Raw genomic sequence first — 25782 nt, 5'->3', positions numbered from 1 at the left:
AGGATTGGGGGACATGGGGTCTCAACTCGACAATCAACGAATTAAATCCTAGTAATGGCCACCTTTAAAATTTTTCGCAACAATAGAGAATCTGCCGAGTCATTTTGAATCTCCTTTGATTCCTGTTCTGAGGGTTGGAAGGCATGGAGTCTCAGCTCGACAATCAACGAATTAAATCCTAGTAATAGGAACCTCTAAAATTGTTCACAAAAATGGAGAATCTACCGAGTCACTTTGAATCTCCTTTGATTCCTGTTCTGAGGTTTGGAAGGCATGGAGACTCAGCTCGACAATCAACGAATTAAATCCTAGTAATACGAACCTCTAATATTTTTCACAAAAATAGAGGATCTTTGAAACAGTTTGAATGTACCCATTTCTTAATTTGTTTTGCCACTCGAGGTTGAATCAACGACTGAAAAGCACACATAGTCGCGAACCGAGCCAACCGCGGGAGTCTAGAGCTAGTTCGAAAGTAACTTCTACGATGATAAAAGTCCGATGCCTCGTGTGCACGACTTACGTGACTCACCGAAGTGATCTGATCCATTTGTTCCGTTTAATCCACGGGAATTAACTTTCTCTCGTTCCTGGGTGTATCTTGACCGAATACTTCATCGTTTAGGTGTATTTTTAGTGGAACTAAGCTGTGGATCGTTGCATTTAACCGTCGCGGTACCGAGAAATTGATGACGGACTGAAGGAACGTCTTGGTGATTCGATCGCATTTAGAAGAGTTAAAGAAATTAACACTTTATCTACCGGGCTATTTAGAAGCAGACTTTAATTCAAAAAAGAGTTTCCTACAGTAGCCTATCCTACATGGCGATCTAGGCTGACAATAATTTCTCCATCCTGTTATTGGATACATTGAAAACAAAGTCTGTTTCCAAACACTGAACATTGTAAGTAGACAACCATCGACACAGTAAATAAATTCAAAAAGCTAAATACTGGAATTAAAAAGCCTATAAATAGGCTCTCGGTAAATAAAGTGTTAAGATCCAAAAGGAGAAAGTATGAAAAAAAGTATCAATGGATAATCCACCAAATGAGAAGCTGAAGAGCCGAACAACTATCGCAATCGATGCCTGAGAAAGTGGAAAATTGTAGACTACTTTATTCATTACATAAACAACGAAAGCGCAATTCCCTCGAAGCAACTGTTATCCTGCCATGCGAACAATTACACCGGTCTACCACACGTATTTAATTTCAATAACGTCTGCTGCGTCAGCCTTCGAATTAAACCGACCATGAATCGACAAACCATTTAAATTCAATCGAGTCACCATTTATACTTCGAGTAACGCCAAATTCAAATTTCTACGTATCTATTACAAATCGAACCACGATGACGATTTTGACCCCGTGATTGAGCTCACGTAGGTGTGGGTAAATGGGCTGCATGTGTACACGTGTCGCGTTGTCAGTCGCACATGCGAAAGTGAAAGTTCGAGCTGATGTACGATATACACTCTATCGTTCCCATAATATCGAAGAGAGCGTCGAACGAGCCAGAATGCCGAGTCGAGTGTTTTCTGCGCGGATACACCCACGACTACATATCTGGTTAATTGATCGATCGTGTGGCCGGTTACGTTTATTCGTTTGCATGATCTCCTAACGAGGAAACGTTACTCGTGACCGTTGCTTAACCCTGCCATGACTTCTGTCAGGTTTCAGACCAGGAAAGTGGAACGTCTGCAGTCTTGAATTTCGTTAAATTTCAGTTGGATGAACTTGTTGAGATTCTACTTTTTCCTCTGAAACGAAAATCTTTAAAAAATCTTTATCTTGCTTTTCACTTACGACTAGTAAACAAATTACAGGAATTTCATCACCTAAGTTTATTAGAAATGTTGTTCTCCTACCATTGACATTACGCTATTCGTTACAATCTAAATATTACTATATGTATATATAAATGCATTTTATTCAGTCACTGTTTAAATAACCATACCAAAAAATTATAAAGAGAACCCATAATCAACTCGAGAATTAAAACTAGCACCAAGCATAAAATTCGTCAATTTGCTCTGAATACACTGCGCATCAAAATTATACGAACACTTGGGCTTTTGAGGTTTCAGTGTCTTAAAACAGTATAGTATTATTGGTTTAATTGCAAAATTGTCTTGATACATCGAAACCTCCAAAATCCAAGTGTTGGTGTACTTCTGACGCGCAGTCTACACCTTTGCCAGTCTATAATTAAACCAAAATATTTACCAACCGTTTGCACAATATAGAGCCGTTCGATCGAGCCTGAAAACGCGTTGTAAGTGTTAATCCAGTCAAACCAGGCTAATTCCTCGTGCTCAGCGAGTGTTACAATCACCCCCCAACGGTCTCCATTGTTTCGTCGTTTCAAGTTTGTTGGTTCCTGTTTTAATCGAGCACGTAAGACCATCGGTCCGTTAAATGCAATAGAATTTAACGAACAAAGAGCCGGGAGGCACGCGGAAAAGCGTGAAAAACGCGGATTTATCGAGCTCCATGAACTCGAACCCAACGAGTATGGGTCACCGACTCTCCAGTTCGAGTTTGTCTCCGACCAGGCTGCTTCTATTATACGGCCGCATTATACGGGATTGCATAATGGCCACCGCTGCTGGCTCGAGTGCTGAAAGAACGAGAAAACACTCGCACGACATTGACCTCGTTGCCGAATACTTTGTAATCCAGATCGACATGCTATCGTAACGCGCGTTTGCTCATTTGAATTCATGAACACCCTCGGATCTACGCTCTGGCTGAGTAATCTCTATAAATAAACTATGGTTCTAGCCGTTTCGCTCGTAGAGGTCGATCTTTAAACGTATCCCTGGGAATAGGTTCATTTAAATTCTGAATGACACGAGGAAATTCCTCTCTGGAATAGGAAGTATATGTATGTATATCTATAGCCGCGTAGAACGCAGCATACCTCGCTTATTATTGCTTCTACGATAAATATGCGGCTAATAAAAGTTATTGGAAATTGAATTTGCAAACTCTTTTATTTCGCACGAATTTTCGATAGGTTCGATATTAACCGAGAGAGGCCTCCAAAAGTTCCTCCCTTAATTATCCACCTGCAATACCGCGCGATATCTCGCTTGGCTCGATTTCTAACGTTGTAGGATCTAATCATCTATGGATTCGTTAACTCCGTAGAAGTTACAAAAGTAGCCAAAACATTCTAATCATCCTCGCCGAGACCGAGCTTATTTTATCTTAAATATCTTCATTAGTCACCCCGTGAAGTTTGTTTTGGTCTCAACGGTGCATAAACACTGAGCAACTTAATTGCTCGTAGAAGTAATTAAGTATCCTCTCGCAGAGGAGCACAGTGGATGCAGGTTGATAACAGTTTAACGCACGAGCATGTTCCGCAATTAGTTTCGCAACGTTACAAAGTTAGGCGTTTACACCGGTCCCACGCGAAAACAGCGGAAGGGCTCTAATAACCACCTTTAAAACTCTCAAACCTGTCGATACCGTGCTACGTAAAAGGTTCCAATTTTACGGGGGGTGGTTTGCGGGACAATTAGTCGCGGCTTGTCCTGGAAGTTCTTCGATGTTTCGAGTTCAATTAAATTTTCACATTTCCAGGGAGCTTGGCACTCGCGTTACACGAGCTTTTGGCAATGTTCAGTGTAATGTTCATTTTAAAGTGATCGAGTAACCGAGCCAATCGATTATCGATCTGTGGTAGATGGCAGAATCTAATGAATCGAAAACGTGGAATGCAATTTTTTCTTAGGAGGCTCCGTTTTTGTGAAAATTGAATTTAATACATGACTTTTCGGTAGGAATTTAAAAATCTTTTATTCCGAGGATGAGATGTTAAAGAAAATAAATCTGGGTAAGGTTCCTGAGTTCTGACACGGTTATAACAACAAATACTTTGACAAATCTTAGACTATGTACTTCCAATTATTTTAAAGCAAAATTTTAACCTCGTACAAATTTTCACAAAAATTAGCGTGGCAATATCCACGTGTTAAAGGTTTCTCTGGTGCGTGTCTGACCATTACTCGCTCCCTCTACTTGATTTACCCGACGTAATCACCGCCGTGCCCCAAGGAAACTTCAACCCCGATTTCCTCAAAACCGACTGCCGATACAAAAATCCCTACTGCACATTTTCGACAGATTTTTGCACGTAGAATCGGCCCAGCTTCAGTTCTCCTCGTTATCTCTTACTTAGCTTCCGCTATCCGTCCAGATATCTTACGCTCTCCCGCATCGAGAATAGATTAACCCGCGGAGATCGTTTTAAGATTCCGTCGCATTGAAATTTCTCGACGATAAAGTCCAGGTTATAAAGCGAAACGGCACGGCTACAGCGCCGTCAAAAGTTGTAAAAATTAAACGAACGGTGCGCGCACCGATCGATCCGTGGGGTCGCCTTTCGTCGCGGCTCCCTGATTGAATTCTACGAATCCACGCTAGCCGGGGTACTTATTACTCGCGAGCTCGAAGAAAAGGGCGGATACGCAAGGGTGAAACGAGAACGGACGGTTCTACGACTGCGAGACCGATTTTGACGGAGGCGACGCGGTATCCTGGGGGACAGGACGAGGCGCGGGGGTGGCTGGGCGAGAGGGGACGGGCCGACGGCAGTAACCCAGGGCTCTAAAACTAAAGCGGCAGCTCTGACAATTTCGATTTTACTGTCGCGCGTCCCCCTGATCCCTCTCGTCACTGGAAAAAGCCCGGCTGCTCGCCGACGTCAGGGATACTCACGTTTCTGGCTGGCCCATTCGCATTCAATCGCTCGCCCAGATACAACTAAATGTACAGGGTGATTCGAGAAACTGACGCGATCCACGGGCCGTGTTCCGCGAGCGTCCCGAGAGCGATACACGAAATTCGCTCAAGCAGAGCGACTAGACTCTGTCTCAGAGTGAAATATGATCGTTTTCCTCGCGAATAAGAGTGGCGGGGTGGGTAAGGGTTGTTTGGGGACAGCTTGGCGTAAGAAATTGAGCGATTAGGTGCGATTGGAGAAGAAAAAGGCTGTGTTGTCCTGAAGACAAGCTTTTACTGGAACATTTTGGGGAGGATTTTATGTTGCGAAAGGAGGGGGCAGAATGTTTTTGAAATTAAAATTGGTTGGAATGTTTTGGGATGTAACAGATGTCAGGGATTCTATGTTGTGAGAAGAGGGGACAGAATGTTTCTGAAATTAAAAGGGGGAGGAGCACAACAATCTACCACTATAATTGATTCTCTATATCGGTAATTGTTACTAAAGGAACCTAGAAATGCATGAGTCAAATTTACTTATATGGTAATTTAAGTGTGAAAAGGAGAGCAAAGGATTTTATGTTGGGAGGGAAGGAAACGGAATATTTTTGAAATTAGAAGAGGAAGAAGTATATCAATCTATCATTATAATGAGTTTTCCATATCAATAATTGTCACTAAAGGAATCTAGAAATGCATGAGTTTATTTAGTGTACACTTGGTAATTTGATTATCAAAGAGACAGGAAGTGCCAATAAATGCAGATGTTGTTATTAAACACGTCGAGATAAACAATAATCATCCTCGAGTATTCAAACGTTCTGGGGTTAAAAAATTGTTTAAATATCGCTCGTGTTACTAAATTCCGGTACCTATGGTTCTTCTTATTCATCAACTGTTTGGGTGTCTGACTACGGGCACTCCGATTCCCCTACGCTCCACTGCCTGGCGCCTTACAGCTCTCGCCTTCCTTTTTTTCGTAAATGACGTGGTGTAAGCCAAAGATCTTCCTTACGCAAACATTACAAGGAATAAATTATCTATCCATCTATCTGTCCAAAGTATCTAGTAATAATTCGTAACGAATAATACCTCGTTCGCCATCGATACGAAAGAGTCGTGAAGACCGTACGACCGAGCGAGATTCAGGAATATTAACCTAACGCGGTTACAGTACAGACATCGCAGGGACGAGATAAAGTCGTAAAGTTAACCGACCCCGACGGAAAAGTCCGGGAGGGTGATTTTCCAGCGCGCCACCCTGTAGGTACATCGCGGGTCCGCCTACTAAAGCTCTGTAGTTTACGGTGACTCTTGCAATTTCAGTTAATACTATAAAACCCTTGGCACACGTACGACGCTTTCATCGTCTATAAGCAAGAGAGTTAGGTCCGCCGTGCTCGACTTGTCCTGGAACTTATCGATGAGAAGCTTCTCTCCGCAGTCTCGCTTTCCTAGTAACGGGACGTTTATAATTAAAAGAAACGTCCACCATCTACAGAAATCTCAGTCTTATCGCTCGATGAAGTTTATTCAAATAAATTAAACCTCTGAACACATAGTGCGTTCATCGGTAGAAAATTAAAAATAACAGATAAACTCAGCAAGATAAGATAATTATACTCCTATTTTAAAGCATTTACACGTTGATTCCACATTGTTTACACGGCCCAAGAAATGATTAAAGTTGCCCGATGTTTGCTAGTATTGGAATCTGTAGTTACGTTTTCCTGCGTTGCGAATGACGGAACACGATATACCCTCATGCGTGTCACAGAGTGCTTCTCCAAGATCTGGTAATTTTGTATAAACTATGTAGATTGCGAAAGAGAGAAACGAGAGAACCAATCGCGAGACAGAGAGGTTTCGCGGCGCATAAAGGGAGGGGAAACGCGGAAAACGAAGAGATAAACGGGGAAAGATGCACGAATGAATGCGACTTTGTACCTATACGTCGTACTTTCAGTATGCATTACTCTGCACCTGCAGACGGAAACACAGAGATCCACATGCGCCTTTATTCTCCGGTGCACCAGTCTGAAATGTCACCGTTATATTTTTAACGCTCGGTGACAGTATTTTCCAACGAGGAATCCGTCTCAAATAACAGTTGAATAAAAATAAAATAATAAATCGGATAGTAATTATTTTTCGTTGTCGTCGCAACATTTTACTAATTTTCAATTTTAAGAACCTGTTGACTCAAAAACCCACAGAAATTCTCAGATTCGTCCCGAAAACTACACAAAGATATGATGGAAATGAAATTAATATTCTACACGGTGAAATTCAATCAAGTTGATGCGATTTCGATCAACGAAAGCTAAAAACCGTCCAGTTGTACCGTTGGAAAAGTAATCCAGTATTCCCCAGCGCGGTTCATTATTGTTCTTTTTACGGTCTGATCCTGTGTCGACGCGACACACAATGACATTTTGCGCTTACTAGTCGAAATATGACGGTTTTATTCATTGAAACGCGATTTTTCCGCGCTGGGATGCGCGACATTCAGCGGCACACTAGCCAACGCCTCTAATATTGTATCGGGAGGCGATTGTATTTAAAATTCTGCTCTTCTCTCGTCGCGCTTGCCTCTTTTTCATCGCTGCAGCGGTATCGAACGGTATTGTAACTCGGGGATAAAAGGATTTTATAATTTGCATTCGATAATGCGTGCATTTCTTATACGTTCCCTCGTCTAGGGAAAAAAGAATCAATCCCATGATAAATCCTCAATCTTTCCTTGTACGGAAAGCGAGTTGTTTCTTAATCTTCTCTTTGTGCAAGATTTCCGTATTTCTTTTCTTTTAAGTAAAAGACATCCACGTTCCATTAATTTGTAGACAATTTATTCGACTTACCAAGTGAATTTAAATCTAAGGATAAATATGAAATTTCTGAATATAAAAGTTTCCAGGTTTATTCTTCTTTGTTTCTGAACAGGATTATTCTTTTCTGTTTCTGCATTTTTAATCCCTCAAATTATTTCCTTTCCCTGTACGAAAAGCGATTTTCTTTCTGAATCTTCTCTTTGTGACGGTTTCTCACGTTTCTTTTCTTTTAATTAAAAGACATCTACATTCGATTAATTTGTAGACAATTTATTCGACTTACCAATTGAATTTAAATCCGAGGATGAATATAAGATTTCTGAATATAAAAGTTTCCAGGTGAAACAGGATTATTCTTTTCTGTTTCTGCATTTTTAATGGCTCAAATTATTTTCTACCATTTACCGTTCAACACTTTCGACTCTGATTCTGTTTTTTCTCTGATCCAATTAAGTTCTCGCAGCTAGTTGCCGCGGATGATGTTCTTATTAATCCCATAAAAGTGAAGTACGTGTAACGAGCGCTCGCGCCAAGCCCACGGAATTAATATTACCGACGACGGGACGCGATAAATCAACTTTTACGACAGAACTCAAATAAACGTCGAGCACGAACTTTAAATTAAAAGTTGCGCGGCTCCATGCACTCTTGATTCTCCTCCTGCCCGTTTTATCTGTGCGAGCGACGAATCGAATCCCTTGAAATTAATGTTCCAGGCTTATTAACGGGCTTACGATAATTATTCACACTTTGCTAACTGACCAGTCAGCTTGGGAGATTCGTCAGGGGCAGACGCAAATCTTTCTGAATACTTCATTTCGTTGAAAATAATTTTAATTTCGACATGACCTAGTCCACCTACCTATAATAATTATTCACACTCTTGTAACTAAGAAGTGAGCTTTTCTAATAGACAAATTTATAAATTACACGCAACATTTAAATTCTAAAACAATTGCAAAAATAAGGTTCTTTTAACCAGGTATAATTACATGCTCCAAAGTTATCCTTCTTTAAAAATATTTTTCAATTTTCCCAGATCCCAGTCCACGTGTTTCGAGGATTCCGAGCATCCTATGACATCCAACCGGCCCGTGGAAAGTTTCAATGAAAACGGATGTAACGAAACAGCCTGAATAACGTCGAGGTATCGCAAACGCGTGTCTCCCGTCTGGCGTTCGCTTTAATCGTATTGTTCTGGATAATGCAGCTTTCCACAACCTCGACACAATCCGTAGCTTCGGATTCAAGCGTTGGAATAAACGTAGCCCCAGGATGCTTGCCACCACTTACCTCCACAAGGGAATGTAAACACGTGGGAGCAGCTGAATCGAGAGCCATAGCACCGCGTACGATGTATCGAGAGCCAGCCGACATATTAGAAATTCCGAAAGAATATTTTCCAGAAACACGAAAACCCCTTTGACTTCAATTTTGCATTTTAATAACATTATTTTTCAGCTGTAACGATATTGGAATTAAAATTCATGACTTTCCAAGAGCTTCGAATTGTAAATTTACGTGCGATTAGAGAATGTACGATGAATATTGTTTCAAGACTGTATGGTCCATCTGTTTCCTTAAGATTCTCAAGCATTCTTGTACATTAATATTTCTTTTAATATTATTTTAATAGCTGTATCATTTCCCCTTTCAGAAAGTCTTTAATTTGCTGCTTGCTTACTTATTGTTTCCAATTTCTCTTCGAGAAATTTATCTCTGCAGGATATTAAACTTCGATTCATTTTATAATCGTTTCCTTGCGGCGTTCTATTTCCCTAAGAATACAAAACAACAATTTCACCCTTTCTCCTCGCGAACAGTGAAAGGTTTCCTTTTCGATTAATTGAATAATTATTTGTGATACAATAAGCCACTTCCTGCGCGTTCAGTGTACTTTTAGATCTTCGTATATAAGAAAACGTTTAGTAACTTCCCTGCCTTTTGGTATCTCTTGTGCAATTTTACGACAGTCATTAATTTTTCCAATGTATGTAGCCGTCTCCTAATTCCCATCAAATTGTATTCGGAAACGCGTAACATTCTATGCAATTTAAAAATATATTTGAATAGAAATTTAATAAGAATCCTAGATATTTCATCGCGATATCGTTATCATTCGTTTCAATCTCGTCGATGATTCTTATGCCGAGATGACACATTAACAATAACTTGTCTGCGTCTGCATTGTGTCCAAAAAAAAAAAAAAAAAAAAAAAAAAAAATGAATTGTGCAACTCTTGCTCGATTAAATCTTTAACGAATCTACCTCCAGGCAAGTTTTCGCAATCATAAATCTCCTTCGCGAAAAGAAAGGATTGAGTATCGCTTATGGGCCTTCTATGATCGCGTCATGCTCAGATTAATTGCGCGGACTGGTTCGAAGATGAGTTGGTAATTCTCAAGGCCCACGTTCCCACCATAATTCGGCCATCGTGATATTGCAACTATGCCTGTCTCAGTTAAAAAGGTCAGCATGGCGTCTTTTTGTTTTTAAACCTTCAAAGAACAATTTCGTGCGATTTAAGTTCTTATAGTTTGATATATTACATGATATATAAATAAATTATTACTTCCGTTTTCATTGAAACCTTTTTACATCTATGATTAAAATGAACTCTGTATGATAGTGAAATCAGTTCAATTTTCTTGAACAACTGCGTTCTAAATAACTAATCATCGTGAGTAGACAATTCGATATTTGATTACTTAATGTTATCAAATGCTGACCATCGAGATATTAATACCTGCAGTATAATAATATACCTACATACCCTTTATGATAGTCTACCTATGTACCTACATACCTTTATAATAATCTACATATGTACATACATACCCTTTATAATAGTCTGCCTATGTACCTAGATACCTTCATAATAACCTACCTCTGTACCTACATACCTTTATAATAATCGACCTATATACCTATAAGAATCTTTTAGCCTTTAAAAGTTATTGAATTTAAATTTTCATCTCACTCGTTATTATATCAACTTGTATCATTAAGATCTGTATCGTTGCTTAAATATAAAAAAGTCAACTGTAAGATACAGCACTATTAGGTCTCCGTGAACTTTATTTCTATAAATATTCAAATTTTTATAACTAATTATTGTACATCTCCGAACGCGGATGACACAGAATAAGACCAGTTCAGCTAATATTATATAATATTTACATCGCATTAATTGGAATACTTTCACATTCTCCGTAATTTTATAGGATTAGCAATAATAAATATTTTGAAAGCAATCGACGTTTCAAAATTACAGAGCGTTATACCACCTGCAATATTGGTCGCGAAACGTGTCTGATTATAGGTAATCCATTTTCCCTCATCCCTCATTTCCCATTCATTTTACAATTCTCCCATGCATCCCAGCCGCGTTGGTTAATCATACCTCGTGTACATTTGTTTGTAACTTTTGATATGTACAAAACAATTGTCCAAATATGTTTCAAATAAAAGTCAATCAAACCGAAAAAGTGTAAATATTTCTCAGCGGTTCCAATTAATATTCATGAAATTCGAAATCGATTTTCGACTCGATACGAATTTAAATTTAAACAATCTATCGCGTGGAAAGTACTAAACATATTCTTTCGAGCGTTTCGTCGAACCAGTTCCTGAAATTCTTAAAGACCAAGCCGAATAATGCGAAAGATCCCGAGCAGAAGTAAACAAGAGAACCTGGATGAAAATACGTTTTCTTTCCACGGATAGGAAATCGAATCGAGCAGTTTGTTTAACTATAGATTTATTTGTTGATCGTGGCCTCTTCCTCCCGTCCTTATATCAAACTTGCAACTTTTCATTTCGCGTATCTTTGCTGCTGGCCGGCTCTGTACACAAACTATAACTGGGAATTGAATTAACGTTCGTTACCAGAATTTGTACGTATAAGCGCCTAAAGACAGAAACTAATGCATTGCGTTGTTAGTAGCCAATTATCGAGTTCGGGTGTCGTACGATAATACCCTTCGTATCGCGAACTCCGAGCACAGGGGAGCATTGTACACCTATATATAACGCACACTAACTTGTAAGTAGCTACTGTCAAAGTTCGAGCTACAAAATTACAATTCCTCTGGTAACTAAAGGTCGAACCCGCCTCAACGCACGTTCTCCAATTTCCTAATGTTCCATCACGTTCATGAAAACTTACTTTTATGGAACGTGGCTCTTGTTTCGTTTTCCTACAATTCCCAGACGCGTATGCTCCTCGAATAAAATTCTAGACGGGTGTGTTTGCAGCTCGTCGTGAATAAAAATTTGGGAAAGGGGATTCTTGGTTAATTTATCATCTGTTTAATATTAAAATAAACCCATCGAGTCACAAGGAAACAAATGTTTCAGATGTCCAAGATCGTTAGAATCTTTTCACACGAAAGCATTTAGTTTCTTTTAACTGGCAGCAGGGTTTTCTCAGGATTCGTAATTAAAAATATATGATTTACGTTCTTTGATGTAACGCAGAAGGTTTGTGTCGTTCGTGAAAAATTTGGGAATAGATAAAGATTTCATACAAAATTTTTACACACGCTGGTAACTGCGTTCGTATAGGAGTATTTACGACTCGAATTTGTCGCAGCGCTGTCAAAAGTCATTAACTACCAATTTTGAATAAAACGAGTTGAATAATTCACCGAGATTTCCTGAAAGCACCTTTCATACCGCGCACATTTCATTTGCTGCAATTTACTACGAAATCCATATGAAAATAATTTTCAAACATCGCTAAATGCAGTTTACGGTAATACCCTCCTCCCGACAAGAGTTATCAAACGGTATTAATGTCTTGTGTACAGCTATTCGTAATTAATCAGCTTCGATGCAGACTTTTGCAAAAATGTTTCTTGAACGTTGCTAATAATCTATGCTCAATATCCGATTGTTATTAACGAACGAGAGATGTTATCGAACAATCGAATAAAGCGTCGATAACGCGATTCCTTTTACCGAGAATCCTTCATAATTAGTTAATGATTAATTGGTTTGTCCATTGATGGTAAGTAGTAGTATAGTAGTACACAGAACGATAGTAACTCTCAAGGACCATTCTTGTCACGAATTTTATAGTCATTAAGCAATCGTCAAGGATTTCAGTGAGAATTATCGCTTTGCTCGATTGTTTGTTACATTCTATAAATGAATTATTAATTTTTACGACTCGTGAAGGATAGTATAGATCCTTGCAACATTCTAGACAAATTTCTATTACGATCTCGATTTTTATTAGACGATCATTGAGGATTTTAGTCTTGGCTACACGTTACTTCGTTAGAAATATTCGCTTTATTGTATTGTTTATTAACTTTATGCATATAAATAATGGACCTTGGTACTCGTGGAAGATAGTATAGATCATTAGCAACATTCAAGAACCGTTGTTGATACGATTTCGATTGAAATTAAATAGTTATAAACGTTTTTCAGCGATTAGTAGGTGCAAAATTTAAATTTGGCGCCAGTGGTGCCATCTAGCGGTTGGATCAGGGAAGCTCCGGTTGAGTAATAGGATAACAAAACGCTAGTGGAGGTCTACGCTTGAAACTGTGTGAGGGAGAAAGATATACCGTGCGAGAAGGACAGAGAGCGCCGGTGCTCTCTATCCTCCTCGCACGGTATATCTTTCTCTCTCGCACAATTGCAAACATAGGTGGCGCCATCTAGCGATTGGATCAGGGAAGCTCCGACTCAGTAATAGGATAACAGAACGCTAATGGAGGTCTACGCTTGAAATTGTGCGAGAGAGAAAGATATACCGTGAGAAAAGGATAGAGAGCGCCGACGCTGGAAACGGCAGTGCGCATGCGCAGAGTACAGTCATTTGTTCATCGATTGTTTATCGATTAATTACAAATAAGTTATGAAATTTTGGGCACTCGAATTAAAGCTTAGGCTTTCAGGAATCTTCTCGTGTATGTGAATCGAATCCTTATGCACTATTTAAATAGTTAGAAACAATTTAAGGCAACCGTACTTCTGACATAGTTCTGACTCCACCACTTGTCATCGCAATAATCGTTAATTAATCAATATTCTGCATATTATTTCTGCACTCTGACACTCGTGGAAAGTAGTTGGGATCCTTGACGACATTCAAAGACCGTTTTCGATAAGATTTTGATTGAATCGAAATAGTTATGAACAATTTTTGGAAACGTTGCGCGAGTACGTCGAGCGTTGGCGAAAGCTGGAACGTGTCCTTGACGCGAAATTCGTTGAGAACTCGTTAATACCAACTAAAATCGTAACGAAAACGGTCCTTGAATGTTGCCAAGGATCTAAGCTACCTTCTACGAGTGCCAAACTGCATCAAATATGTCCCGAATATTGATTAATTAACGATAATTGCAATGACCGGTGGCGTAGTCAGAACTACTTTGGAACTACGGTTGTTTTAAATTGTTTCTAACTATTCAAATAGTGCATACCGATACAATCCACTTATAGGAGAAGATTCCTAGAAGCCTAAGCTTTAATTCAAGTGCGCAAAAGTTCATGAATTATTTGTGAATAATCGATAAACAATCGATAAACAAATGACTGTACTCTGCGCATGCGCACTGCTGTTTCCAGCGTCGGCGCTCTCTATCCTTCTCGCACGGTGTATCTTTCTCTCTCGCACAATTTCAAGCGTAGACCTCCACTAGCGTTCTGTTATCCTATTACTCATCCGGAGCTTCCCTGATCCAACCGCTGGATGGCGCCACTGGCGCAAAATTTATATTTTGCCCCTACTAATCGCCGAAAAACGTTTATAACTATTTAATTTCAATCGAAATAGTATCAACAACGGTTCTTGATTGTTGCTAATAATCTATACTATCTTCCACGAGTATCAAGGTCCATTATTTATATGCAAAAAGTTAATAAACAATAGAATAAAGCGAATATTTCTAACGACGTAACATGTAGTTAAAACTGAAATCCTTGATAATCATTCAATACCAATGAAAATTGTGAGAAATTTTGTGTAAGGAGTACAGAACTAAATAAACAATCTTGAGAAAGTTAACAAACAATCTAATAAAACGAGGTATGAACGGTGGCGCGAATCCTAGAATTCTTGATAATTTCTTAGTGACGGTCAGAATGGTTTTGAAATGTTGCTTTTGATCTATACTTTATACCAGGTATGCAAAAGTACATAAATTATCTTTAGAAAGTTAACAAATCAATGATAATACTCATAGCGACCAAACAAAAATATAAACAATTGGTACGATGATCTGATATTCACTCTACAGGCTCTAGATCGGTCATTGAATTGTTTTTATTATTTTTTTAATAAAACCTCCTCCTGTTTAAGCCTGATCACGTGGAGTAATTAGACGAGGAAAATTTCACGAGAAAAACGGGGACTCCGTTTTCGCCAAGAGATTCGAAACGAAGTTAGAGATCCTACTCAGATAGGAACTCGTCCACTCGTCGATCATCAGTTTCGCCGGTTCCCCGTGCACGGTACACACTTGTCTGTATTGCCAGCACGTGACTTTGGTCCTAAGCTAGGTTTGCTACGTACAGACCACAATATAAAGGACGATACTTCGGAACGATAAAAACAAACAGTCGGGGCTAACCAGAACGAACCATGCGTTTCACGAAATAACGTTAACTCCGACACCGTCTGACCAGTCACGTGCGCCATACAAGCCTTTAAAATTCGACGTTTCTCTCTATCCACGACATCCTGGATACGTGCAAACGCCTTCCCTCGGCTTCAAATAATTTTCGTCGTTCTTTCCTGACCGTGCTAGCTTACATTCGCCCCGAAAACCAAGCTCAGCGCCTTCACGTTTAAACACACCTCGATTATGGTGTCCGTGGGAGCGCGGAAAATGGATTCTGATACTTGGAACAGGTCACGTTTGCGTGGAAATATTGTCTGGCTAACTGAATTACTCGACACTGCTCGATGCGATACAAATTTTATTTCAACGTCAATTAGTATACAGTTTCCGCGACCTTTACTAACTTTCTTTATCTTTTTGTTTCAGGTAAGAGAACTCAAAATGATTTCAACCCCTAGTAAGGTAAGTGTGTAACATTCCTCGAATAAGGTGCCACTGTATTCAACATTTTTCAATTATTTTATTTATACTTGCTATGAATGATTTTTAGAATAAATAGAAATACTCTTGAAAAATACTTTTCATTATGAGAAGACGCTTTCATGTGAAACGTAATGTAAATATGAAATGTTGAAAATGTTCATGAACCTTCGTGTAGGACTGACTTCGTCCCGAATTAATCGCGCACGTTTCTTATCTATTAAAGAGCATGTGTGGAACAGACCGAGATGAACACATTTCATCGAGAAAGTAGTTAATTAAAACAATTAGCAGATTAACGGACAGTTTAAACCGTGTTCGAGCGTGTTCTCCCTAACAGTTTTTGCACTTCGCGTTGAACATATTTTCCGTCCTCGCAGCTTTTCTTTCTCGGACTCTTTCGTCGACAATTTAATCGTCGCCGTAGCTGACGAATTTCTGAGCCAGCGAGGATCAACGAGATTATCCGCCATAGGGAACACGTGCATGCGTTCGCGAAAACGTCTTGGGGAAACGTTTTTGCTCGTGATTACCCGAATTCGATCACTTTACTCGTTTCCTGGTGCTTTTCAGCTCGCGTCTTCAGTCGCGTCCGAGACCCGGCTTATTTCGTTAGGCGGGCTGAGTAGGAATGCATGGGAGGGTTTAGGGGATGATTTTTGGAGTTAAAACGAGACGAAAATATGGAACAAAGTTTTTTAGTGAGGAGCTTCGTTTGGCAGGAAATCGAATTTTAAAGTTACTCGAGTCAGATGCTATTGGATTCAATATCTTCGATCGTTTTCTTTGTACTTGCTATGCAAATTGTTATAGTTAACCCTTTGCACTCGAGAGGTGACCAGTCACTACTAGGTTTTCTTTAGGTTTAATTTCTTTGGAACTCGAAGTGTCAATAAAATAATTGTCGTTAAGCCAAAGGTGACCTGACTCTCAAATCTCAAATTAGGATTCTCCTTTTTTCGAAGTCAATAGAATGCTAAGAAAGCATCTCAAGTTGCTAAAGGATACCAGAAAGAAAGGCCTGGAGTGCAAAGGGTTAATACAAATACTCTTGAGAAATGTATATCGAATACTGTACATATATCACTCACGATACAAAAGAAGATAACTTCATCTTTTATGTGAAACATAATATAAATATTTTATTCAGACTCTTGAAATACTGTCAAGAAGAACTGTGTATAGAAGATACTTCATCTCGTATATAAAACACAATATAAATATTTTATTCAGACCCTTGAAATATTTTTAAGAAGTACTGTATATAAAATATACTCCATCTCGTATATAAAACATAATATAAATATTTTATTCAGACCCTTGAAATACTTTTAAGATGTACTGTGCATCAAAGATACTCCATTTCGTATATAAAACATAATATAAATATTTTATTCAGACCAGGTTCACAATTGCTGCAGAATAATAGCCCCGTTCCGAAGTGCATAAATAAACAATTTATATTTTATTGGAATCAATTCAAGTGGCAGAATTTTGTACACGTGTAGCTTCGTTTTCAAAGAAAAACCGTGGATCGATCTATACTAACAGATTAAAGGGGCTCGTAGTAAATTGTGGTGGAAACTATTAGAAAACTTTTCCAATTAAGGAAAAAATCGTAGCCTTTGAAGAGCCAGGTAACTTAATCTAGGACGGCGAGGGTTCGCGTACCTTTGACTCGACGCGTAAGAATTTGCATGCACTGACGCGTCGATTTAATCTTTAATTTAAGAAACAGATCGATCGTTTCGCTTTCCTTTAAACTACAACGATTGCGAGCAATGTACTCTCATCTACGGGAGACTACAAGGACAGACAGTTCAATAAGTATTACAACATATATAGTGCAAAAGAGTATTTACGAAGTATGCTTGTTATAGTATTCATTTCTAATACGAGAAAATACATTCCGATTTGTTAAACAAAGATTAAATTAATTTAAATCGATCCTTCATTTTCTGTATGTAGCATCTTGCCCACGAAAAGAGAAAAAACAAGGAAATTACGATCTCGCACCACCGAATTAAAATAATTAACGATCGATTCCCCGCGAAATTGCTCAACGAGAACTACAATAGCGCATTCAGGAACGAGACACCAAAATTAGAGAGCACTTCAGTTCCTCATTGGCTGCCTTAAACAGATAATTCTCAGCCACGGTTACGCAACGAGGAAACTTGCTACGAAATTATCATAATTCGTCGCGAAACAGCACGTTTCAATATCAATCAAAGACTTCCGTTCTTCGTTGCGATGGAAATTGAAAAAATAAAAACGTATTTCGAAGAGGGTTTCGCTTCTTCTATTATTCAGAGGAATGAAAAAATGATTACTCGAACGTGAATGGGTTAGAGGAAATGGCCTGCGTGCGTGCACGTCTACTTTCTGACGATTTCTCCTAGCGGAAACACGCGCGCGAAAATACAGCGTTACATTCTTTTTCCGAGCGACCCGCGAGTCAACTAATGACTCGCTCTCAGTAGTCATTGTTCATTGTTCGTCGATGTACATACACGTTGCGATAATCTACGCAACTTCCCTTTCAAGTATTTTTCTTTTACCTTGCCGAGTGGCCCCCATTGCGGCCGCCTAAAGGTGTTCAGCGTCCATTAAACGGCGAACTTGTTGCGTCGACGATGTCTCGAGCATAAACGATTGTTTCATGAATGCTTCGCGTTTCTTACTATCGTTGCAAAACACACTCGAACTCATAAATCTCCACTACGAACCTTGAGCCACGTTTTATTCAAAAAAGTCTACTAACTTTAACATTACAGGAGTTGTTATGAGAATTTTTTGGAGAGGAAGTATTAGGTGAAATATGTTTAAATTTTACGGGTGGACTTATTGGTTACTTGGTTGGGTTTGAGAATTTTTTGGAGGGGAAGTATCAGGTGGGCTTTGTTTAAATTTTGGAGGTAGCTTTGTTGGTTACTTGGTTGGGTTTGAGAATTTTTTGGAGGAGGTAAGTATTAGATGAAATATATTTAAATTTTAGGGATGGACTTGTTGGTTACTTGGTTGGGTTTGAGAATTTTTTTGGAGGTGAAAGTATCAGGTGGACTTTGTTTAAATTTTGGAGGTAGCTTTGTTGGTTACTTGATTGGGTTTGAGAATACTTTTTGAAGGGAAGTGTCAAGTGAAACATGTCTAAACTTCAGGTGTGGATGGATTTGTTGGTTACTTGACTGGGTTTGAGAATTTTTATTGGTTCTTCGTAATGTTGGAGATTGATGAAACGTTTAAGTGGTGGTTACAAACGACTGTTAGTATAAAACAGGAAACGTGAAATTGTGGCAAATGGGAATATTAAACGCATGCGAGAGATATGCACCTATGCAAATCGAAATATTGATATTACTCTATTAATTCATGAAACGTATTCCGTATACATATTGTATATGGTTGGCCAATTAGCGTACGCGATAAATGCATAAAATTCGAGGTCTAAACTATGAAGTCTAAAACGCTCCATACTATGCTCTTTCGAACTGCGCTCGTTATAAAACAAGGTAATTAGAATTATTATCAGAATAAAATTATTTCCAACAGAACAAGCCTATCGCATAGCATCCACGCCCACGCGATATTGCTCATTGTTCGATCGTTGCGCAACGATCCTCCACGTGCTCGAGGAGAAAAAGATAAATCAAGAAGCGATCGCCTCAAAGAAATTCAGTTGGACGACCAGCCACGAGCGAAGATTGAAATACAATCTCGTAGATTCGTTTAGTTCGGCACCTAGTAATTCGCAATCTGCCTTTCGCCTGTTAGACCACTAGTCTGAGATAAACTTTCAATGAGGGAAAACGCCTAGCCGCAGCCTCGTTCTACAGGGTGTACCTGAAATTCTATTAACGAAGATGCCATTGATCTGTGCGTCTCTGGGTTCATTGACGCTTCCATTAAGCGTCGCGTTCGAAATAACTTTCTATAGAATGATTGATACGCGAATAGGGTGATACTTTCGTAGTATCGCGAAAAATACGAAGAAGAAAACTGAAGAAAAGCAGGTAGATCTTGGAATTTTAACGCTGAAACGTGTCAAACTTAAGGGAGTCATCCCATGTGACGGCCGTTCGTTTATAAGGTTTTTTTCGGAATTTTGTATAGCGAAATAAGAAAACACAGAGCTTTCAAATTTTTACTATATATTTATTCAGTCTTTAACTGTAACTTTGAATTTTTTTAAGCAAAAATATAATGTAGATCACGAGATTTATCGCTCGTATGTAAAAAAAAAGGTAGGCGAACGGCGTCCATGTTTCCGGCAGACTGGCTAATCTGAAATAAAAAAAAACAAATTGCATGTTAATCTGTAGATGGATGGCTATCGCCGGAACTAGGATTTTTAAAAAATCTTGAAAATTTAATTTTTTATATGCTTTTAAACATTAAGACCCAAAATTTCATGATATTTTACGACTACTTATTTATGAAAAAAGAAAAACTGTTCAATATTTGTTAAAAATCCTAGTTCCGGCGATAACCATCCATCTACAGATTAACATGCAATTTGTTTTTCTTATTTCAGACTAGCCAGTCTGCCGGTATCATGGATGCCGTTCACCTACCTTTTTTTTACATTGGTACCATACGAGCGATAAATCTCCCGAACCACATTATATTTTTGCTCCAAAAAATTCAAAGTTACAGTCAAAGGTCGAATAAATATATAGTAAAAATTTGGAAACTGTGTTTTTTCATTTCGCTATAAAAAATTCCGAAAAAACCTTTAAAAAACGACCGTCACACGGATGACCCCTTAAAAAATTGAATTCTGCAAAGTGTACGATTTTGAAAACAATATTGAGAGCTCGCGATGTGGATTTCGTTACGAAAGAATCATGTTTTAAATTACGTCGCTTTTGAGTTGATTCCTTGTATGGTATGCTACTTGAAGAACGAATTTTGACCCAAATGTACCATTCTGTGATGTACAGGATGGCCCAAAAAACTAGTCCAAGCTCTTTTGCTAAACCAAGAAACAAAATCAATTGAATTCCGCCGTAGAGAGTTATTTTTAGATAACACACTCCCTTTTATGCAGCTGTGGACGAACGATAAATCCTTAGGATCTCTGAAAAAGCAGATCCACAAAACATTCGCAACAGTAATTGTAAATCTGCCCTCCGCGTTACATATTTAACGTGGAACTTGTTAACGCTTGGACCCAAGCTGGAGTTAATTACCAGTGTTATTAAATCTTGTCAAGAGCAGGTTGTTTTGATTAAATATCTAAGATTAAATATCTACCTAAGGCTAGAACGTCGAGGCTTTTAACAGGATCCTTCCTGGGTCTTTGACGGTACGATTAAAGGTGTGCTTTGAGCACGCATTCCTCCTTCATTGGGCGCAGGATTCGCTAATGAATCCTTCAGATTCTTAGGGTGAGAAAAAACTTGTCGCAATATTATTACGCGGATCGTCGCGTGCAAGTTCGCTCGAGGAACATCGACCTCCAACCTCGCTCTTTGTCGTCGCGCTCGGTCGCGAAAAATAACATTCCGTCGACGATTCATCGGGCGGCTGTTTTCAAAGGAACGACGAAACGAAGACGTCGTTAACCAGACGCGATGTCTCTGTGCAAACAATAATTTCGTCCAGAATCACATTACGAGCGCTGTGTATTATGTGAAAACTTTCCAAAATTTTCGTCACGACGCGGAAACTTGCGCCCATGTACGCACGCCCAAACTAAGATATTCATTCTAAGGTAACGAAGTTTCGAAGACGACGAGCCTGCCCCAAGGAACACATCCACGGGATCGACTTTAAATTACATTCATTATAGGTCCCCCGGTGACATTGTTTCATTCGTCGAGCGAAGGAATGACGCGACTACGAGAGCGAAAACACTTTTTGCCGTCGATTTCGGTGGGACTCATGCGCGCCATTTTATTCAGATTGGAGTACGGGCTGGTCCACGCTTTATTAGGGGGGGTTTAAGTCATCGTTTCGCTGGATTCGAGTTTGTTTGGAAAGTACAATGGTTAGAAGATGAGAGATACTTTCGTTGAAATTTCATTTCTTTGTCTATGTACAGTTTACATAAACAACCTCAGTCATTATAGGTACATTGATCCTTGAATTGTCAATTGTATAGTTTCATTTGACACTAATCTTTCGCTTATCAGTATAAATAGTCGCATAAATCCCTCTAGATCTGGAGTAACCAAAGAAAGTTTCCCGAAAGAAAACCACTTTATCTCTGTAGAAAAATAAGTTTACACAAAACATCCTCAGTCATTATAGGTAGATTGATCCTCGAATTGTCAATTGTATAGTTTCATTTGACACTAATCTTTCGATTATCGGTATAAATAGTCGCATAAATCCCTCTGGATCTGGAGTAACCAAAGAAGGTTTCCCGAAAGAAAACCACTTTATCTCTGTAGAAATATGAATTTACATAAATATTCTCAGCCACTATAGGTACATTAATGCTTGAATTGTTAATTGTATAGTTTCATTTGACACTAATCTTTCGATTATCAGTATAAACAGTTACAGAAATCCTCCTGGATCTTCAGTGACCGAATGTTTCTCGAATCTGTGGAGTGGAACGTCACCACCTTTCAAACGTGGTTATTCATTCTCCTTAGTTCGCCAATACGAAATCCATTTGTATCGTAAACACACGCGAACCAGATTTTCGCGGACAGACGGGAACCTGAGCGTTTTCCGATGCAAATAGATCCGACACGGGCGACGGAAAGTCGTCCAGCGAGGCTGGAGCGGCGAAACCGTTTTCTCGATGGAGTCAAGGTTACGCGATCATAAGCCCAGATCGATGGGCAGCCCCAACAGGGATTTCCAGTTTTATGAAAACGAGACCGACCACCGCTGGAAACTTTCGACCCGATTTATTTCCTAGATCTCGTTAAATAGCGTAACGCGGTCCCTTCCGGCTTTGGAAAGCTTCCGAGGAGCTGGACGTCGACGTCTCGGCGCGACTAATGGAACGAAAAACGACGCTACCACGCTCGTGATCTACTCCGCCAGAAATTACTAACGTCGGCTACGATGGGGCCATCGTTTATCCATTCTCTTCCGACGCAGATTTCTCGTTTTCTGCCAACTTCTAGCGTGGATTTATTTCCTTCGGAAAAATTAGGTGTTCCGAGTCTATACCTGCTAGAGAGTGACCTTTAAGGGGCCAGAACGCTGTAACATTTGTTTGCGAATCGGTCTCTCGTGGTACTTTTCTCTGAAGATACGTATTTCAAGAATTTTGTGTAAAAATTTGAGAAGGAAATGTGTAGAATTGTATGAGTGTTGCTCACTCGCACCGAAAATTAATACCGAAAATTAGAAAAAAAATTCGTGACAGTTTCTTAATCCTTTCAGTGCCTAGGAGCGATATATCGCTGCTCATTTTTGTTTACAATCATGCATCTTTGCTTAAAATTGTCTGCCATTTCTTGGATACCTATGTATGAAAATTTCCTCTGCCACTCAAAGGATTAATAAACATTTGCCACGTACACTTCTCTTACGAGAGATACGTATAGATGACAGTGATCTTCACTAAAGTATTTAAAAAATCAATTTTGAATGGCAAGCGTCAAAGAAAATAAATTCGAATGAAATGTTTGAACTTGGATGGTCACAAAAAATAAATACCACGATGTTTGATTACGTAGTTTCCAATAGTCTGTAAATAAAATCTAACCACAGTAGAAATTTACAAGAGTACTAGTGTGGCAGTGAACGTGTTAGAAACGTCATCACAGTGTTCTGCCCAAAGAAAATTGCACCAACGATCAGACCCACCCAAGAACCTTGCTCGAGGACTTTTCCAAGCTTTTCCAAGTAGCTAGGAATTCCAGTACCTAGATCCAGTGACTAGTACAGCCTCGCAGCCATATAAGAAGCGCATAGCGAAACTATCGCAACGATCGCTCGTTCCGGGATGATCAGGCCGCTTCCACGCGTCGATTTCAAAAATCCTAACATCGACCCAACGAAATCGAGTAACGTCGCCGTGCAGTCGCGAAATTAGCATTCCATCGCGCGTAACTAGTCCAGAGATAACAAATAACGCGAAGCGCAACCTTCTGCGCCTCGAGTTTCCAGATCTCACCTACTCGCCACGGATGAACGCACTTTCGTGTCGTTGGTATAGCCGCCTCCATTCAGAGCAGACGTTTACACGCACGGTGAAAGGAAAAATACGTTTGGATGACGTGTATTCCTGACCGCGAGAACGAGACGTGCCAGAACGTTGCAGGGTTCCGACGAATAACTCGAGTACTCCGGCGAATTGGATCAGCTGTCCCTCGATCGGGGATCGAGGTGACGAAGAACAACTGGCGTTACTACTCGAGGAATGGTGATAAATGAAATCACATTATCGCAATTGGCCGAGAATCCACGTGTAAATGGTTCACGGTTGGATGGGGACCTGTGGCTAAGCTCGTAGTGGGACAGTTGAGTAATTGGGTGTCGCGGGTTGATTTGGAAGGATTTGATGAGATGTGGATGCGGGAGGGGTGGGAATATTGTCTCCACTTGGGTGGTCGAGGTTCAAGCAGGGCAGATGTAGGGGGTGTAGAAAGTACTCGTACACCGATCAATTTCCAAAACAACTATGTAAAATTGTAATTTATTAACTTATTTTTTATAAACAATGACATTCTACATATTCTCGGAAATCTCTAGAATAGATAGATTACCAAAAAAAATAGCTATTTATGTAAGTTGCGAAATTAACAAGAAAAAAACAATTAATCGATAGAAATATTGAAGCAATAAGTATTCGCACAACTGTTTAATTTTCAAAACTTCATTAAAAAGAAAAGAAATTTATATTAATTTACAAGTATATAATACTTCCTTCGTGGGATTTCCTTTTGATTTTATAATTATTGTAACTTTTCTAAGCATTAAATTAACTAAATTATTAGTTATTCGAAGTGGGATCTTTTTCCATTACTCTATTAGAACCTTTTTTAAAAGTACTTTACTGGAAATTTCATGTTTTCTAATTCGTACAGAGCAATAAATTAATGTGTTTACGTTACAAACTCTACTGTAAATGGTTCGTCATAAGAATCGTACAAATACTTATTGCTTCTATATTTGTACCCACTTTTCGCATTTTTTTGTTAATTTCACAAATTATAGTAACTAGTAAATGTTGTTTGGACTATATCTATCTTAGAGATTTCCGAGAATATATAAAATATCATTGATTATAAAAAAAGAAGTTAAGAAACTACAATTTCCCCAAAACTTTGGGGGGAAATTGATCGGTGTACGAATACATTCTACACCCACTGTAAGTATGAACTCAAGCGTGTAGGATTCAGAACCCAAACGTGTACGAGTCAGGACTATTTTGGAAAAGAGCAGTGGCATGGTGTTTAACACGTCATCGCCTCGTCGCCCCCATAGGGGAGACAGGGATTTTAATTAAAGAATTAAATATTAGGGGGACCAGAAAGTAATGTCGTATCTTTTACATTAAATTCAAACAAATAAATTTATAACAAGTTTTTATTTTTAATCAATTATGTAATCGCCCTCGTTATCAACAACCTTTTGTTATCTAGTGTGCAAATTTTCAATATCTGATCGATAACAATCAACTGGTATACAATGAGCTGATATATGATAAACAAGTATTGACATTCACAGAAACGACATTACTTTCTGCTTCCCCAAATAAATTAAATCTGAAAGTGAGGTGTTAACAAAAAATAATATGGATAGGATTGGTAAGAGGTCGTAGAACTAAATACTACTACGAATGTTGGATTACACCGCTTTTAATTGTATAGACAACAAATTTAGCCTCGTAGAAATGTTCACAATTATTAGTCTGGTAATCTACGTGTTAAGATATGGATTTCATGTTTCAAAGTAACGAAGAACGTAGTTAAAATAGACTCAGGTGGAGAACACATCACAGTTATACCTACAATATACCCAAGATCGTTCAAGTTAAGAACACGTGCATCTTCATGTTTCAGCATACATTTAATTTTTCCCTGTGGACAATATAATATACTACTTCACTTTCATTTCTCTCCATTTTCGATTTCTTCCCCCAAAAAATCATTTACTGATCAACTATAGCGAACAACGCGAGGACTACTTCTGATTTTCCTGGTCGATCCGTGACGCGCGCACCAACCGAGGTGAATTCG

At 39.0% G+C, this 25782-nt stretch overlaps 2 protein-coding genes across 4 annotated transcripts in view; one reads left to right on the top strand and one right to left on the bottom strand.

Moving 5' to 3' along the window:
• Positions 1-25782, top strand: part of LOC128873503 (tudor domain-containing protein 15) — a 232036-nt gene that overhangs the window by 181275 nt on the left and 24979 nt on the right. The window contains exon 1 of one of the 3 annotated variants that reach the window (XM_054117119.1): positions 15575-15610. The exons of the other annotated variants lie outside the window; for them this stretch is intronic. Within the exon in view, the coding sequence (XP_053973094.1) occupies positions 15590-15610 (21 nt within the window). The 5' untranslated portion in view covers positions 15575-15589. Of the gene's footprint in view, positions 1-15574; positions 15611-25782 lie in introns of those variants that run through there. 3 annotated transcript variants of the gene reach the window in all.
• The window catches only part of LOC128873512 (uncharacterized), an 88736-nt gene that overhangs the window by 51059 nt on the left and 11895 nt on the right, over positions 1-25782 (bottom strand). The window lies entirely within an intron of this gene.

This window comes from Hylaeus volcanicus, chromosome 3, assembly GCF_026283585.1.
Source record: "Hylaeus volcanicus isolate JK05 chromosome 3, UHH_iyHylVolc1.0_haploid, whole genome shotgun sequence".
Lineage (NCBI taxonomy): Eukaryota > Metazoa > Arthropoda > Insecta > Hymenoptera > Colletidae > Hylaeus > Hylaeus volcanicus.
This window is presented reverse-complemented; position numbering and strand designations above follow the sequence as displayed.